General features: G+C 43.3%; 1 protein-coding gene across 1 annotated transcript in view; it reads left to right on the forward strand.

Moving 5' to 3' along the window:
• Positions 1–18,868, forward strand: part of EZH1 (enhancer of zeste 1 polycomb repressive complex 2 subunit) — a 206,709-nt gene that overhangs the window by 68,843 nt on the left and 118,998 nt on the right. The window contains 1 exon segment of the mRNA XM_030221225.1: positions 4,965–5,067. Coding sequence (XP_030077085.1) covers positions 4,965–5,067 — 103 coding nt within the window.

Genomic DNA, 18,868 nt, shown 5'->3' on the forward strand with positions numbered 1-18,868 from the left:
ACTTGGTCAAACTTATAGTGTGAGAGAATCTGAGGTTGCGGGGGCTGGTAGAGCTGGATGACTTGTCTCCTTTCTGTCAAGGCATAGCCTTTGAGAGGGCCTTAAAGCATAAGGGCTTGTTGGCCAAGGTGAGTGCTGTGCTCGTGGAGGCATGTACGTGGTTTACATCCTTAAGGGCTTGTTGGCTAAGGTGAGTGCTGTGCTCCTGGAGGCATGTATGAGGTCTACATCCTTAATGTTTGTGAATGTGTGGAGGGTGTTTGAGGCCTAATGTGTAGAACTAGGATATCTTTTTTAGGCTTCAGTTCTCTACATTCAGTCTTTTCTGGAGGGGGGGGGGCTTGAAGAAGGGCTTGACTGCTGGTTTACTGCAGGCACCAGTAGAGGTGTGATGAGGTGCATTACCCATCATGGCAGGAAGATGCTACTGCAGGAAAAGCAGCTAGGGAATTTAATACCAAGCGAGAGAGAGGAAACTTGAGTCACTAGGAGCTAAAACTCTAATGAGTTCAAGGGCAGAAAAAGAATCCTGAAGTGTAAAGGTGGTACTTAGGCTCACAGAATTAAAGGCAGTGTAGTAAAGGTGAGGAGAGAAGAAGCTGGTCAAACACACTGCAAGGTGGAGAACTTGGAGTTTGGAGAATGACACTGTAGGGTTCAGAAGTTGGAACCACACTCTCTCTTTTTAAAAGTTTCATCAGTTGGTGTTAACCAGTTTGGGGCTAGCAGCTCAACCCAAAGTTTTTTTTTAGGCAGAGAGCTCTGTCAGTGTTGTAGGGGGTTTTGGAAATAAAAGATGTTTGAGTTAAATAACACAACGCAACAATGATTTTGCTACTGAGAGAAAAACATGTGATTTATACTAAATTGAACCCGCCGATTCCAAATATGAACTTCGAATTTGCGTGACACGTCTAGATTTTAAGTTATACATTTATTTTTATTTTATTTTGCTGCATTTATATCCCACATTTTCCCACCTATTTGCAGGCTCAATGTGGCTTACAATATAATACAACTACAATCACATTGATGGAATAGAGAATCAGAGTATATATAACAGATAAGGTGCATAGGAATATTGTGGCAATCAACATGCAAAGCCTATTCACTTATAATATTAATGCTTGGGATGCATTTTTGCTAGTAGTGCAGAACTTTCTTGGGAACAGTCGAGCTGAAAACTATGCTGAACTAGTAGACAACATTCTTAAAGCATATGAACAACTTGGCTGCCGAATGTCATTGAAAATGCATTTCTTACATTCCCATCTTGACTTTTTCCCACCCAATTTGGGACACGTAAGTGACGAACATGGAGAGAGGTTCCATAAAGACATTTCTACAATGGAGAACGGATATCAAGGCCGCTGGAATCTGTTAGATCTTCCAGATCTCCGTCCAGATTCTTCAACGCTTCCACCGCCTCAACCATGATCGATGAAAGAGAATTTAGAACTGATACTTAATTTGAGAATTACTGTTGCTGTTTATGGACATTATAGATTCATATTATGTTTTATTTTCAGTTTAGCAATAATCCTGTCTAGATATTGAAAAGGTTTTATTTTTATTTTCCTATTATTTCCTTTAATTGTTCTAATTGTTTTTCCACGAGTTTCCCCGTCATTTCTGTTTATGTAATTTAAATTGAAGTCGATATTGCTCGGATACAAGGGTAACATCAAACCCTAATACTGGCTCTGATATCATAATGTAGGTGTAAACTCTGTTAGTATCAACCTGTTATGCAATTGTTTAACTTTGGTGTAGGCTTACTTGAGCTGCATGTCTTTCTGTAGGTTTGACTAAGCTCCAAGTGGGGTAACGGATATATACAATGCTTCCCATACTTCCAGGTCATTATGCATATGTCAAGATCCATGCATGACCTTGGTTAATATAAATTTTCCTAGGATTGACCATTTTTGCTGTATGAGGCAACCTCATACTTGCTATCCACTTATTAGTGCTCATGATTGGATGCCAATGATGAGTACTAGTAAGGTCCAGAAATCCCGACCTGTTTAAGGATTCTGAATACCTACAACCTTAAACAGCCTGCAATCAGAGTACTATTTGTTGAGCCCATAACAATGCTTAATCAAAACCATTATTCCTTCCAAGGACCACTGAGACAGATACATTGGATTATCTCCCCATGCACTATGCTACAGATACAATAGAAGCCATAGAAAGACCTGAAAGTGTTTATTAGTATGATCCACCTGAAATTGCTATTACCCGCATACCTATATTTCATGGGATTTTGTAGATGAACTCATGGTTTTGTTCCAATCATAAAACCTCTCTCACTACAGGTTTGAGTACGCCTCAAGAGGGGTAACATCAAGATTAAGCCCAAGGGTTTGGGTAATATAAAGGAAATTCCATATGCCCAAAAATATACCACCTACGAATGAAGTTTTCTGTCTGGCATAATATCTGCTAGCAATGCATAAGAGCAAAACTCCCCCTCTCGTTTGATAGCTTGCCACCTTCTGGAATGGATGATGACGAGCTTGACGAGCTTTGTGTCACCCCTCTCCAGAGGGGGTGACAAGTGGGGAATGTATAATTATACTACAGCAAGAGGCCCTCACTGGATGCCCACCGGAAGGGTGGAAGGCCAGATTTTAGGACTCAGGCTGTAAAAATACCAGCTAGGTTTAAAAATCTATGACTGGCTGAGCAAGGACTTGCATTTCCTGTAAGTTAATATGTGTCCCCGCTTGGGATCCATCCACTGGAATAGTGGTGGGTCAATTTACATACCTTAAACAGCCTAAACTGCTAAAAAGTACTGAAATGATTTAATATTTGAGAATCTGCAAAAAGCAGGTCTGAACAATGAGTCCTGCCACAAATTGGTACAACTTTTAAATCAAATATAGCACCTGTAATGAAAGATCAGATGAATAAAATGGAGCTTATTAGTTTTGGTATACAATGATACAGAGGTAATACAGAGTTCATGAAATGGTATGAAAAGTATGAAAAGTATTGCAGCCGGAAGATGTGAAACTGTTATCTCAACGCTTCCCAAAACATGTTGATAATTAGCAGTAGCTGAGAACGGAAGGAGGTGGGCACATCAGATAGCAGATCGCGTGGGAAAGTATGATCTCAGAAAGTGAGAAAGATTAGGAGCAAGGTTTCTCACCATTCACTTCTATGGAGAGGATAGAGTATAAAAGATGGCAGATTTTGGCTTAGTTTGAGAGTCCTCTCCAAAGCTTCTGTCAGACGGCGAAGCCCTGTGCGGCTGAAACCAGAATCTGATGTCTGTATTTGTATCAACTTGAAGACCTGTGTTTGGGTAAGAAATAAAATGTATCTATCTATCTAACCTATCTCTGTCTTTATTTTTATTGATTCTATCTTCTCTTTACCTTACATTTAGCCTACAAGGTAGATCATATACAAGTGACACTCAGTCTTTGCAGAAACTTAGACAGATGTTTAATAAGATTTATGTGGGAACATAAATGGCCCAGAGTATATCTAGATCCAGAAAACAAACAGAAAGCAGTAATTATGGGAATTAGTTTTCAATTACAGCTCCTAATGCCACCCCCTTATGATTGGGTGACAATGGAGGTCAGAGAAACTATACAGAACCTGATATATGAAATAAGTACCTTTAGCCCCCCATGTGACGGAGTCAGAAAGAGGTCTACAAGAGGGGGTATTAAAAACAAATCCCAACATGATGGGGGACTACTGCTGGTTTTTGAAACGGAAAATATGACCGGTCACAAACGCAAAAGTAGATGCCTGAAGCACTTTTAACAGTACTGGGCCTTGCTGAAGTAAGACTTTTAAAATGGAATACGAGACTTGTTTGAAATTTTGTTTTTCCATTACATTTTCAGATACTGTTTACTACAGAAACTTTGATGTAGATCAGGTAATTGTTGGAGTAAAACTTGTTCTGTAAAAAATTATTCAATGCTTTCCAAGTGCTTAATTCATTTGGGCAAACTTATGCATAACAAAATTTCCTGACGCGTTACAACAATTCTGACTTCGGATTTGGAATACGCACACTGAATTTAGTATAGGACAAATGGTTTTTGCCCAGTAGCACACGAAAACTTTTTTTTGTTGTGCTGTGTAATGAGGGTGTTTGTTAAAGGTATTGATGATGTGGGGTACTTGAACCCAAAGCTCTTAGGAGTTGGACACTGGGATTCTGATTTGTTTTTGGGAAAATGTTACAGAATTTATAGTTGTTCTTACAAGAGGACTGTATCTGAAGACTTTGTACAATAAATACTGCCTGAACTGGATTTTCATTGTCTCAAACTGTGTTGTATCATAAGCAACTTTAGCTTGTTATCAGGGGCGTCTGCAGGGTGGTCCATTATTAGTGCATCTGGATATAGCACAGTTTTTGAAGGGGAACCTGGCTTGGGACCTTAATTTTTATTTTTATAAACACAGTACAACAGTGTGTGAATACAAGCACTCAAAACTTTCAGTTGCAGTTATACATTGGATCAGAGAAACCGCTAATTGAACCTTCCAAGTTATCGAAACATAATCCACCTGCATGGTTCACATTACATACTGTATTTTCCATTTTTACCCCGTTCTCCATTATATTCCCCCGCATCCATCCTCCAGTCTCATCATCTTAACCCATACCATTACTCATCATTCGCACCCCATACATCACCCTCCTACCCTCCCTTATCCCTCCCCCCCTCTGCAAACCCCACCCCCCTTCTGATACCCTGCTCCTGGAGAGGATCTAGTTATGTTTACTTGTTACTCAGTTACAGAAATACTAAGGAGTTGCAAGCTGCATTGTGCAGGTTCTTCAAGCTTTCATTCTCTGTCTCCATCTGCTTTGGGGAGGGAGGGGGCAGCCAAATCACAAGCATCTGGAGAAGTCTGATAGGACTCAAGGACAGAAAATTTGCAGGTGAGACTAAATTTTTGCATTTGTTTTTCTTTAGGCAGCAAAAATGTTTCGAAAAGCCATTTCCCAAATGACATGATCTTCAAAGCAATTTCTTCTCTCTTCCCTGATAGTGGCTTTCCCGAGGAGTTGAAAGAAAGGTATGGATCTGATTCTGGAACTTAGTTTGTGTACTGGGAAGTATGTTGATGTATATGATGGGAGTAGGGGTCCCTGTTTTCTGTGATTCCTTATAAAAAGCTTTTCTCTAGCTAGAAAACTCTAAGGGGGTAATATTCTGCCTATGGTAGTCGACATTTTCTCTAAACACTAGCTGTCGTGGGTGTTTTAGAACCAGATATTCAGTACTGGGCTGTACCCAGATACTGATGCGGAATGTCTGGGTATATAACAGCTGCTAGCACATATCCAGGTACTAGTGATGTTCAGATTGGATAGCTACCTGGTTAGCTGACTGAATATTGCTGAACAGGGTAACTCCCAGCTGCGCCTTAATTCCGTCCCTCATCTCACCCCAGTTCTATCCGGATAGTGCTGGGGCAGTTGGTGATAATTTTCAGCGCATTATCCAAATAATGCCACTGAAAATTACTGATTGGCCCTGAAGCATGACACTTAACTGGGTAGGATCTTCCTCAACCTAGATAAGTGCTGCTAAATATCAACATGATATTCCATGTGTAAAGGGGAAAAAAGATATTGATAGGAGTGTACTACCGTCCGCATGGCCAGGACGAACAGATGGATGCAGAAATGTTAAAGGAAATTAGGGATGTAAACAAACTGGGCAACACAATAATAATGGGTGATTTCAATTACCCCGATATTGACTGGGTAGATGTAACATCAGGGCATGCTAGGGAGGTAAAATTCCTTAATGAAATCAAAGACTGCTTTATGGAGCAGCTGGTACAGGAGCCGACGAGAGAAGGAAAAATTCTAGACCTGGTACTTAGTGGAGCGCATGATCTGGTGCGGGAGGTAATGGTGCTGGAGCCACTTGATAACAGTGATCATAATATGATATTAGCTTTGAAGTAAGTATACATAGGAAATCAAATACGTTAGCGTTTAACTTTAAAAAAAGGAGACTATGATAAAATGAGAAGAATGGTGAAAAAAAAACTTAGAGGAGCGGCTGCGAGGGACAAAAATTTACATCAGGCGTGGATGCTGTTCAAAAACACTATCCTGGAAGCCTAGGCCAAATATATTCTGTGTATTAAAAAAGGAGGGATGAAGACCAAACGACAGCCGGCATGGTTAAAAAGTGAGGTGAAGGAAACTATTAGAGCTAAAAAAAAATCTTTCAGAAAATGGAAGAAGGAACCGACAGAAAATAATAAGAAACAGCATAAGGAACATCAAGTCAAATGCAAAGCGCTGATATGGAAGGCTAAGAGGGACTTCGGAAAAAAGATTGCGTTGGAGGCAAAAACACATAGTAAAACTTTTTTTAGGTATATTAAAAGCAGGAAGCCTGCAAAAGAATGGGTTGGACCGCTAGATGACCGAGGGGTAAAAGGGGCGATCGGGGATGACAAAGCCATAGTGGAGAGATTAAATGAATTCTTTGCTTTGGTTTTTACTGAGGAAGATTTGGGAGAGATACCGGTGCCAGAAATGGTATTCGAAGCTGACGAGTCGGAGAAACTGAATGAATTCTCTATAAACCTGGAGGATGTAATGGGGCAGTTCTACAAACTGAAGAGTAGTAAATCTCCTGGACCGGATGGTATTCATCCCAGAGTACTGATAGAACTGAAAAATGAACTTGCGGAGCTATTGTTAGTAATATTGGAAGATTGGAGGGTGGCCAATGTAACGCCGGTTTTTAAAAAAGGTTCCAGGGGACCACGTGACGCTATGAGCTGAGCAACAGTGCTTTGCTTCGGCTCTAAGACCCCTATCCCTAGCTCTCCTAATCCCATAACTGACGGAGGATTTTTTTCTGCGCTAGCACAGTTCATAAAACGCTTATGGACAAGTATATAAATAAATTGCCAGTTGTGATGGCACAGAGGTCTGCAAAGAAAGAAAAAACTAAATTGGGTACTCTGGAAAGTAAAATGGTGGAGGCCTCCTCAGTGACGCCGACGAGCTTTACGGAGCTACAATTGGTGCAACTGACCTCCGCGATAGAGAAGGCATGGGACCCGAAGTGGAATGCGTTGCACTGCAAACTGGACAGTTTTCAAATATTGCTAGACGGTCTGGGGACTCGAACGGGAAACCTAGAAGCGCGGATGTCGGCACTAGAGGACGATTTGCGTGAGTATGGCCCCGACATAAAGCGTTTACTACAGCAGCTGAAAGAGCAAGGAGACAAGCTTGAAGACCTTGAAAGCTTCTCCCAAAGAAATAATGTGCGCACAGTGGGACTCCTGGAGCAGCTCCCAGAACGAAACCTAGAGACATGGCTGGAGAGTTGGCTGGCAAAAGAGCTAGCCCTCACTGATTCAACGGGCCCGCTGGTGGTGGAACATGTACACCACGTGGAGAGCAAAATGGAGGCAAGTAACAGACCTAGAGTCGTTGTGGCAAAGATCTTAAATTATAAACATAAAGTAGAGATTCTCCAAGGTTTTAAACTAAGGAGGGATTCGTTAAAATATGGAGATCGGAATATTTTGATTTTTCGGGATTACACCCTGGCGGTGCAAGAGCAACGTAGAAAGTTTCACCCCCTTTGTTCAGCATTGATAGCGAAAAAGATAAAGTTCGCTTTGCAGTGCCCTGCGAAATTGCGGTTACATGTTCAAGGCTGATGGCAAACTTTCAACACGGTCGCAGAGGCGAGGAGAGTATTAATTGACAATCACCTGCTGGATGAGGACTTAGCAAAGAGATACAGGGGTGTATTACAAAGGAACATGTTATTGACAGAAATGTTTTCTTATGACTTAACTAAGTTCTGAAGCAGGGGTTTGGGGTGGGGGGTCTTATGGCGGGACATCGTGGTTCTCGCATTCTCACGGGCACTGTTGCCGGTGATGATGGTATAGGGGTGGGGAGGGGAAGGGGGCGGGGGGGGGGGGAGGGATGAAGGATCAGTTAAAACACAATCCAGTGTTATCTGTCATACATGTAGATTCAAGGGGAACTAGAAAGTCACGAGTTAGGTCCAGCTTGGTAAGGCCTGCCCCCCGAGTGAAGAGACAACGGAATTTAAGTGAAAGTCAAGTAGAACAAATATCTAGAGTAAGGACATGTGTGATAAGAAACTCCCTGTGGCCTAGGTCATGCCCCATCCATATAGTAACGTGGAACATGGGCGGGATAACATCACTGATTAAACGTGCTAAGATACTAACTGCCCTGCGCAGGCATGGGGTGGATGTTGCGTGCCTGCAGGAAACCCGCCTATCTGACATAGAACATAACAAATTACAAAGAGCCAGCCGCTCTCACGGAAGGAAGGGAGGAATAGCAGTACTATTTAGGAAGGGCCTGCCTTACCGGGCCTTTCTGGTAGCCAGAGACCCGCAAGGGCACTACTTATTGTTAAAGATTTGGCTACAGGGGCTAGAATAAATCTGCTAGTGGTATATGGCCCTAATAAACAAACCCGGAGTTTTACCAGTACATACTCCAGATGTGTCATCAAAACGGAGGGATACCTTTACTGTTGGCGGGAGATCAAGAGCTGGATTGTACCAATCCCGCTTTGCAGCACTATATCGGATATAGAATAAATACCCTCCCTTCCATAACACAAACACTAGACTTGGTGGATGCTTGGCGAACCCTGCACCCATCTGATAAAGATTATACACATCGGTCTCGAGCCTATGGGACGCAGGCCAGACTAGACTATATATTAATAGCCCGTTCATTATTTCCCAGAGTCCGAATGGCAGTAATAGGCCCAGAGGAGATCTCGGATCACGCCCCGGTATGGATAGATATTGAAACAAACATAGATGAAGGGGGGGGGGGGGGGGGAACGAATTGGAGATTTCCATCTTATTTATATGAAGACGTGACCTTTCAAAAATATATCTGCAAGAGATGGGGCGAATATATGGCAAATAATGCAAAGCACAAAGACCAATCGTCCGTATATTGGTCTGTCTCAAAGGCTGTGCTAAAAGGGGACATCATTGCTTTTGTTAACCTTAGGAAAAAACGCACAGCTGCTAGTATCTTATCACTAGAAAAACAACTACAAAAGGCAAAGCATGCATATACCCGAAACCCCTCTAACACTACACTGGAGAACCTAAGGGCAAAGCAAATATCACTTAATACTTTGTTGCATGAAAAAGAAACACACACTTTGTTATATAGGAAATACAAACTGAGTAGATATGGGAATAGACCGGGACGACTGTTAGCCTGAGCAGTAAAGACTTGGGGAGGCTCTAGAGCGATAGACGCCTTAAAGGATCGAAAAGGAAAGATAACAAATAACCCGTCCCAAAATTGCACAGATACTTACTGCATTTTTTACTTCACTATACAGGCAAGAGAAAATAGGAAATCACCAAGAAATTTCGGTATATTTGGAACAGGCTGAGCTTCCGATACTGAATGAGACAGAACGAAACATTTTGAATGCCCCGTTGACTTTGAAAGAACTACAGGCAGCAATAAAACAGTTAAAATTACATTCGGTGCCAGGGCCCGATGGATTCTCGGGAGAATATTATAAATTACTGCCCCTTAAAGCTGGGGGAGCTTTGTTGGCGTATTTTGAAGATACCATAGAGAAAGGTTCCCTTCCCCTTTATGCTAACACCTCTACCATAACGTTAATACCAAAACCAAAAAAGCCTAGAGAACAGGCGGAGTCGTACAGACCTATCTCGCTATTAAATGTAGACACAATGTTAATAGCAAAAATTCTGGCGGAGCGCCTGGCCCCAATTTGCCCCAATTAATTGGGCCCGAACAGGTAGGCTTTGTTAGAAACCGTCACTTGTCTTTAAACGCCATTGGCCATGTGTCAGGAAGTAGGGAGTCCCGCTATGCTGTTAAGCTTAGATGCCGAAAAAGCTTTCGATAAAGTCAACTGGGACTTCCTCTTCCAGACCTTGGAACATATGGGATTTAGGGGCTGGTATCAGAAGGCAGTAAAGACTCTATTTATTTATTTATTTATTGCATTTGTATCCCACATTTTCCCACCTTTTTGCGAGTTCAGTGTGGCTTACAATACGTTATGAAAGCTGGAAATACAATTGGTTTCTACTCAGTTATGGATTACATTGTGAGGAGTTATGCGAGACAAAGTCAAGTATCATTAAGGAATATAACAATGGAAAAGATCATTGAAACATTGGAAAGGAAAGAACGGGAAACTAAAAGGGGCAATACATTGGAAGGAACCAACGGGAAACTAAAAGGGGCAATATATAATGACAGGAAAGCATTTGGTATACATTTTCTGTGAGTAAAGGTATGAGTGTGGTGAGATTACGGGGGATGAGAAGGTGAGGTTAGGGGGGATGGGAATTCAGAGTGGCTGTAATGATGCATTATTGAACAGTGAGCGCGGCTTTATGTGTTTTAGTTCTTTCCGTAAATTTTCTCAAAAAGATGGGTCTTCAGTAGTTTGCGGAAGGTGGTTTGCTCGTAGATCGTTTTCAGGTTGCGCGGCAGTGAATTCCAGAACTGCGTGCTCATGTAGGAAAAGGTTGACGCGTGCAGCGCCTTGTATTTCAAGCCCTTGCAATTAGGGAAGTGGAGGTTGAGGAAAGTTCGGGATGATCTTTTGGCGTTTCTGGGTGGTAAGTCTGTTAAATCAGACATGTAGGCTGGGGCTTCACCGTGAATGATTTTATGGACTAATGTGCATACTTTAAAAGTAATGCGTTCCTTGAGTGGGAGCCAGTGTAGCTTCTCTCGTAAGGGTTTTGCACTTTCATATTTTGGTTTTCCGAAGATGAGTCTGGCTGCTGTATTCTGGGCTGTTTGGAGTTTTCTCAGTATTTGCTCTTTGCAACCTGCGTATAGTGAGTTGCAGTAATCCAGATGGCTGAGAACGAGGGATTGCACTAGGCTGCGAAAGACGGATCTTGGGAAGAATTGTCTTATTCTTTCAGTTTCCACATGCAGTAGAACATCTTTTTGGTTGTGTTGTTTGCATGAGTTTCGAGGGTTAGGTGGCGGTCGATAGTGACTCCAAGGATTTTTAACGTTTCTGAGATTGGAAGGTTTAGTTTTGGTGTGTTTATAGTGGTGAATTCATTCGTGTTGTACTGGGAAGTGAGTATCAGGCATTGAGTTTTTTCTGCATTTAGTTTCAAGCGAAAAGCATCTGCCCAGGTGTTCATGATGTGTAGACTTTGGTTGATTTCATTGAAGATTTCTTTAATGTCTTGTTTGAAAGGGATGTATATTGTTACATCATCGGCGTATATATATGGGTTGAGGTTGTGGTTTGATAGGAGTTTCGCCAAGGGGATCATCATTAGTTTGAAATGGTTGGTGAGAGGGGTGATCCTTGTGGTACTCCACCAACTGAAGGCAGCAATCTGGTTAATGGTATAAAAGATAAAGAGTTTAGCATAGAACGTGGAACGCAACAGGGATGGCCACTGTCCCCAATGCTATTTGTGCTCTCTTTAGAACCGTTACTGCGGCATTTATATCAGACAGAGAAAGTGAAGGGAGTACTGGTGGCAGGACATCACATTAAAACATTGGCTTATGCAGATGATCTGCTGGTGATAGTGTCAGACCTATATCATTCCCTGGACCCGTTGCTGGCAACCCTGGAAACTTATAAACATTTAGCAGGGTTCTCTTTGAACTTTGACAAGTCCCAGGCATTATGAGTGGTGGCAGACCAAAAGACAAGCAGGGTAGGAGGTCTTCCTTTTAAATGGGCTGATGGGGTACTAAAATACCTGGGGGTTAAGATACCCACAAATCTGACACAAATATATACATATAATAATCAACAGCTGTTGAAAGTCACACAGCAGAGTATACAGGGTTGGGAATCCCTCCCAATAAATTTATTGGGGAGAATAGCAATGTATAGTATGTTTATGGTTCCAAATGGTTATATGTATTTCAGCTACTACCTCTATTTTTGAAAAAAGCGGAGGAACAAATACTGAATAAAATATTAAGACACTTCTTTTGGAAGGGGAAAAGAGACGTTTACTGTTACAAACAATCTATGCTTCAGTAGAATACGGAGGATTGGGACTAATAAGTATGAAGAATATAACTGTTGAGTGGAATGCAGCATATTAATGACTGGTTTTGTTCCAAATCAGACTATTCAAACACAGCATTAGAATTGCAACTTCTGCCACAGATGCATTTTAGTAATTGCTTGCACACTGGTGGAGGAGAGATACTGAATATTTTAAGACTCACAGGAACAGACTCGATCCCTGATGGCGAACCTATGACACGCGTAGCCATTTTCGGTGACACGCAGCCGCATGTGGCCGCATACAGAGAAGCAGCGGAGTTCCTTGCTGACACCCGGGGTGGATCGCCGATGCGCCCCCCCCCCCCCCGGTGCAGCGCGCCCCCCCCCCCCCGGCGAAATCACCCCCCCCCCCCCCCCCCCGCTGGGAGGGTGCCATGTGTGCTCCTATTGGCTCCCTCCCTGCTGCTCCCTCTGCCCCGGCTCCTGCACGGCCGTTAGGGGATCTTTGACCTCACTTCCGGCCGGCGGAGCAGAGAGCAGAGAGCAGCGGAATGCCGTGGGGGACGCATCTCTGAGGGCCCTGTGATCACCATTACCAGCAACCATCATCCAATCTACTGTTCTGGGGTGTCGTGGATTTGTAATTGACCATCATTACTGAGATAGGTGAGGGGGAGGCTGGGAGAGGCGAGGGCATGTGCTATGGGTGCCGTTTCCCGCCATTAGAAATAGCGGCAGCCATCTTAATTTACATAAGGTGGTCAGTTAGGCTAGTTAACCCCTAATTGCCTGCAGGGCTAACAGGCTATCTATAATTCTATCTTCTGTCACTGCCCCCCTGATGGAGAACCCAAAAAATAAAAAACCAAGGTTAAGTAAAGGAAGTGGTAGTAGCAGTAGCCGACCCTTTCAAGAGACATGGACCGAGATGTATGGCATTATAGAAAAAAATGGCAGATCATTTTGCGTTCTATGTACTGAAACGGTAGTAAGCAGAACGTGGAATATAAATAGACATTTTGAAACTAATCATTCCCAGCTCTTGAAAAAAAGTGAGGATGAAGGAAGGAATACATTTCCAGGCAGCTACACTTTTATAAGAGCCAATCTAATTCCATCCTTAAATTTGTAAAAGGTTCTACAAATTTAACATCTGCAAGTTTGAGCATTGCTCACTCCATAGCTCAGCATGGAAAAGCACTCAGTGAGGGAGAATTTATTAAAGAAACTCTCCTAAGATGTGCACCAGTTCTATTTCACGATATGCAGAATAAAGATGCAATTATTAAGAGAATATCTGAGTTACCACTCAGTAGAAATATCAATTGAAGATTTAGCCAATGAAATTCAGCAACAAAAAGTCACTAATAGGCAGATTAGTTAAAGAATTCCCCCTCCCCCTCACTTATCTTAGTTCACGGCACCCCACACAAGTTAAATAATATCAAGACCAACAAAAGAAACAGACTGACAGATGAACAAAGAAGTCACTAAGTAGGTAAGTTAAATAATTAGTTTTTGGTTTATTAAATACAGTTTTATATTACAATTATACATTTTTGTTATTTAAACTATAAATATCGCGAAATTATGGTTTTTTTTCTCGAAGTGACACACCACCCGAGTTATGCTCGGTTTTTTGGCGAATTTTGACACACCAAGCTCAAAAGGTTGCCCATCACTGGACTAGATAATGCTGGTGTAACCAAGTAGATTAGACAAGAATCCCAGGGGGAGGAAGCAGGGGGGGAACGGGGGGGGGGGGGGAAGGGGAGGATAGGGGAGAACAATGTGGTAGGGAAGGGGCAAAGGGGGGAGGGAAGAAGGGGTGAGAAGTAGGCGTGTTATGTTCAACGGACAAAATGATAAATGTGTAATTGTATATCTGTTACTGGTTACTTTGTTAATACAATGATTGAGACATAAAAAAGGGTTCCAGAGGAGATCCGGGAAATTATAGGCTGGTGAGTCTGACGTCGGGTGCCAGGCAAAATGGTAGAGACTATTATAAAGAACAAAATTACAGAGCATATTCAGAAGCATGGATTAATGAGCTCTGCAAAAGCGATATGGAAATGGATATGTCGGTTACATCATTTTCTTCGAAAGTGACTCCATACTTGTCAATTACCGATAACCCAAAATTCAGACCAGGCTGCATATATCCAGCCTTTTCAGGCTGGGGAAGAAGAGGGATAGTACACCTCCTTCATGTATTGACATTGGAAGGTAAACTTAAATCCTTTCAAGATTTACAAGCTGAGTACTCATACCCTCGAAAGATATCTTTCACTACGACCCAGTTACAGCATTTTGTCCGTACTTTACCGTGGATTGACTTAACTGAGGATGTGCAAGTGGAATTGTCGACAGCCTACTCTTTAGAGGCACAAGAGAAAGTACCGCTTTCATTCCACCACCGCCATATTAAGGACACGATTCCCAAGTTAGAATATTTGCGGATAGCGACAGCATGGGAAAAAGATTTACCCTTAAAGCTGACCCCAGAGCGGATGAAAGAACATATATTGTCCATCCGCAGGCACTCTGTGTTCTCCACACACTGGGAAATACAATATAAATTTGCCCTACATATGTTTGTGGCTCTGCGGAGGGCATTCCACATGGGAGTATCCCCTTGGGGGACGTGCCTAAAGTGCGGGGCAGAAGGGGCCACACTGGGCCATATGTTTTGGTCATGCAAAGGAATTATAAAATTTTGGAAGGCCTTAACCTCCCAGGTGTCTGGATTGTGGAATGTGAGGTGGCGGTATGATGTCATATTGCTATTTGGATATCTTTTTCTCCCACCCCGCAGCCCAAGAGGAATGAGAACCTTCTTACGGAAAACCATTATCACAGCAAAACAAACCATACTGGCAGAGTGGATAACTAACCGATATCCCATAACACAGCAATGGAGACCACATATGATTATTCTGTTAAGAATGGAGCGGATGGACATAAAAAACCTCTCCTCGGCTAGAGGAGAGGAATGGCAGAACTGCTGGAGCCCGTTTTTGAACACTTTAACCCCATTGGCACGGAGCCGTCTGTTGAATAGGTAATTCTCAGTAGACTAGATAATGCTGGTGTAACCAAGTAGATTAGACAAGAATCCCAGGGGGAGGGTAGGAAGCAGGGGGGAATCGGGGGAACAGGGGGGGGAAGGGGAGGATAGGGGAGAACAATGGGGTAGGGAAGGGGAAAAGGGGAGAGGGAAGAAAGGGTGAGAAGTTAGGCATATTATGTTCAACGGACAAAATGATAAATGTGTAATTGTATATCTGTTACTGGTTACTTTGTTAATACAAATGATTGAGACATAAAAAAGGTTCCAGAGGAGATCCGGGAAATTATAGACTGGTGAGACTGACGTCGGTGCCAGGCCAAAATGGTAGAGACTATTATAAAGAACAAAATTACAGAGCATATTCAAAAGCAGGGATTAATGAGACAAAGTCGACATGGATTTAGTGAAAAGAATCTTGCCCTCACCAATCTATTACATTTCTTTGAAGGGATTAACAAACATGTGGATAAAGGTGAGCCGGTTGATATTGTGTATCTGGATTTTCAGAAGGTGTTTGACAAAGTACCTCATGAAAGACTCCAGAGGAAATTGGAGAGTCATGGGATAGGAGGTAGTGTTCTATTGTGGATTAAAACTGTTTAAAAGATAGAAAACAGAGAGTTGGGTTAATGGTCAGTATTCTCAATGGAGAAGAGTAGTTAGTGGGGTTCCCCAGGGGTCTGTGCTGGGACCCTTGCTTTTAACATATTTATAAATGACCTAGAGATGGGAGTAACTAGTGAGGTAATTAAATTTGCTGACTACACAAAGTTATTCAAAGTCGTTAAATTGGAGGATTGTGAAAAATTGCAAGAGGACCTTACGAGACTGGGAGTCTAAATGGCAGATGAGGTTTAATGTGAGCAAGTGCAAAGTGATGTATGTGGGAAAGAGGAAACTGAATTATTATAGCTATGTCATGCAGGGTTCCTCAATAGGAGTCACAGACCAAGAAAGGAATCTAGGTGTCGTCGTTGATGATATGTTGAAACCTTCTGCTCAGTGTGCTGCTGCGGTTAAGAAAGCAAATAGAATGTTAGGTATTATTAGGAGAGGAATGGAAAACAAAAATGAGGACATTATAATGCCTTTGTATCGCTCCATGGTGCGACCGCACCTCGAATATGGTGTTCAATTCTGGTCACCGCATCTCAAAAAGATATAGTGGAATTAGAAAAGGTGCAGAGAAGGGTGACGAAAATGATAAAGGGGATGGGACGATTTCCCTATCAGGAAAGGCTAAAGCGGCTAGGGCTGTTCAGCTTGGAGAAAAGACGGCTGAGGGGAGATATGATAGAGGTTTATAAAACAGTGAGTGGAGTTGAACGGGTAGACATGAAGCGTCTGTTTGCGCTTTCCCAAAAATAGTAGGACTAGGGGGGCATGCGAAGAAGCTACAAAGTAATAAATTTAAATTAATCGGAGAAAATATTTCTTTTCGCAACGTGTAATTAAACTCTGGAATTCGTTGCCAGAGAATGTGGTAAAGGCAGTTAGCTTAGCAGAGTTTAAAAAAGGTTTGGGCGGCTTCCTAAAGGAAAAGTCCATAGACCATTATTAAATGGACTTGTGGAAATCCACTATTTCTGGGATAAGCAGTATAAAATGTTTTGTACTTTTTTGGGATCTTGCTAGGTATTTGTGACCTGGATTCGCCACTGTTGTAAATAGGATGCTGGGCTTGATGGGCCTTTAGTCCGTCCCAGTATGGCAATACTTTGTTCTTATGTATGTACTTATTTAGTTTGCTTTTGCTGAAAAAGGCTATGAAAAACCAGGGAGACTGAGCCTGCTTTTTGGAAGGTGCAGAGCTGAGATTCATGCAGTGGCATACCAAGGGGGTGGGGGCGGTCCGCCCCGGGTGCACACCCGCTGGGGGGGGTGCCGCACGCCTGTTGGCTCCGAGTCCGCTTGTTCCCTCCCTGCTGTTCCCTCTGCGCGGAACAGGTTACTTCCTGTTCCGGGGCAGAGGGAGCAGCAGGGAGGGAACGAGCGGACTCGGAGCTAACAGGCGCATGGCACCCCCCCCCCCCCCAGCAGGTAAAAATGCACCCGGGGGGGTAGTTTCATCCGGGGGGGGGGGGGCGCATCGGCGATCCGCCCCGGGTGTCAGCCAGGCTAGGAACGCCACTGGATTCATGTGACTGTATGATAAACAGATTGCTAACAGAGAAAAAAGGTTGAATGCAGAGAGTGAGACGTTTGTTTATCTGTAAGTCAGATGTTTCTGAGGCGAACACACTTCTAAAAGCAAAATAGTGCATTATATCCTTTTTGAAAGAAAACATATGCCTATTTTCTTTCTGTGTGAAGAGGCTAGAGAGAAGGAGGGGGGGGGGGGGGCCTGTTGGGGAATGGCTAGAGAGAAGGAGGAGGGAGCTGGAGGATGGCTCAAGAGAAGGAGGGCCTGTTTGGGTGGATGGTTGGAGAGAAGGGGGAGGGCGCTGCGGGTGGATGGCTTGAGAGAAGGGGGGGGCCTATTGGGGTGGATGGCACGAGAGAAGGAAGGGCTGTCCATTTTGCAACAGAGCTGGGATTTTCTGTGTTTAGCTTGGGGGCAGAGCTGAGATTACATTATAAATTTTGTTGCTAGCTATGGGGGAAGGGTAGGAGTGGCAGCAGTTGATCTCACAGAGTCAGTGTGAAAAAAAGCAAACAGGAGGAAGTGATGTCAGCTAAGGAGATGGCTGCTTGATCGGCGAGCTCTGCTGTCTTTAGAGCAAACTTGAGACGTCTCTCGCGACACATTGAGGAAAATGCCCCCTATTGCAAGAGTAATTGCTCCAGAGATGGCAGCAAAGAAAAAACTGGCAAAGTTTAAGTTTGCGTCTGAAACATCGAGCGCTAGTAAGGGAACAGGCCTCCGGTCTCGAGGGGCCAAGATGGCGGCCGAGGAAAGCGAATCGGACCTGGACCCCGAGGAGCAGATAGAGAGCGAGGCGGAGATCAGCAAGAGCGATTTCGTCAGGTGGTTCAAGGAATTGAAAACTGAGATGGTGACAACTAGACGCAGCATTCAAACTGCGGTAGCAGAGCTACACGAAGATGTTAAGGAAATTGGAAACCGGTTAGCGGAGAATGAAGAGAAAACAGAGGCAATATCGATGGATGTGTGGGATCTCCAGGGTTCCTTAAAAGTTGAACAGCAGACAAGGGCTGAAATGGAATTAATGATGGAGGACCGGGAGAACCGTACAAGAAGGTGTAACTTGCGATTCGAGGCATTCCTGAGGAGGACCAATATAAAGATTCATAGAAGGTGGTGAAAGAAATCTGTGCCTTTTTGCTTAAACAGGACTCAAATGCGGGGAGAATGTTTGGTGAGTGAACCTGTAGAATTGGAACGGGCGCACAGAAGCCTGGGATCGCCAAGAAACCGGACTGCCTAGAGACATAGTGGCTTGTTTCCTCAGGTTCCCAGTCAAAGAGAAGGTGTGGAGGAGAGCGCGAGAACTGGGTGACGTTACTTGGAAAACAGTTAAAGTCCGGATATTTCAGAACTTAGCCAGGAAAACGTTGCAGCGCAGAAGAGACTTTAAGGATATAACTAATTATTTACAGAAGTCTGGATTGCGTTGTCGCTGGCTGTTCCCATTTGGGTTGCAAGTAACGGTGGGAAGCGTCACCCGTCGTCTTCAATCGCCACAGGGAGCGTGGAAAATCTTAAAGGAGATGGGGTGTACGGATGTCCCGAGAGTGGAAGAAACAGCACAGCAATCTCAGCGCAGCTCAGAGAGAAAAGAACAGACTGGCT

This window comes from Microcaecilia unicolor, chromosome 12 (genome assembly GCF_901765095.1).
Source record: "Microcaecilia unicolor chromosome 12, aMicUni1.1, whole genome shotgun sequence".
In the NCBI taxonomy this organism is placed as follows: domain Eukaryota; kingdom Metazoa; phylum Chordata; class Amphibia; order Gymnophiona; family Siphonopidae; genus Microcaecilia; species Microcaecilia unicolor.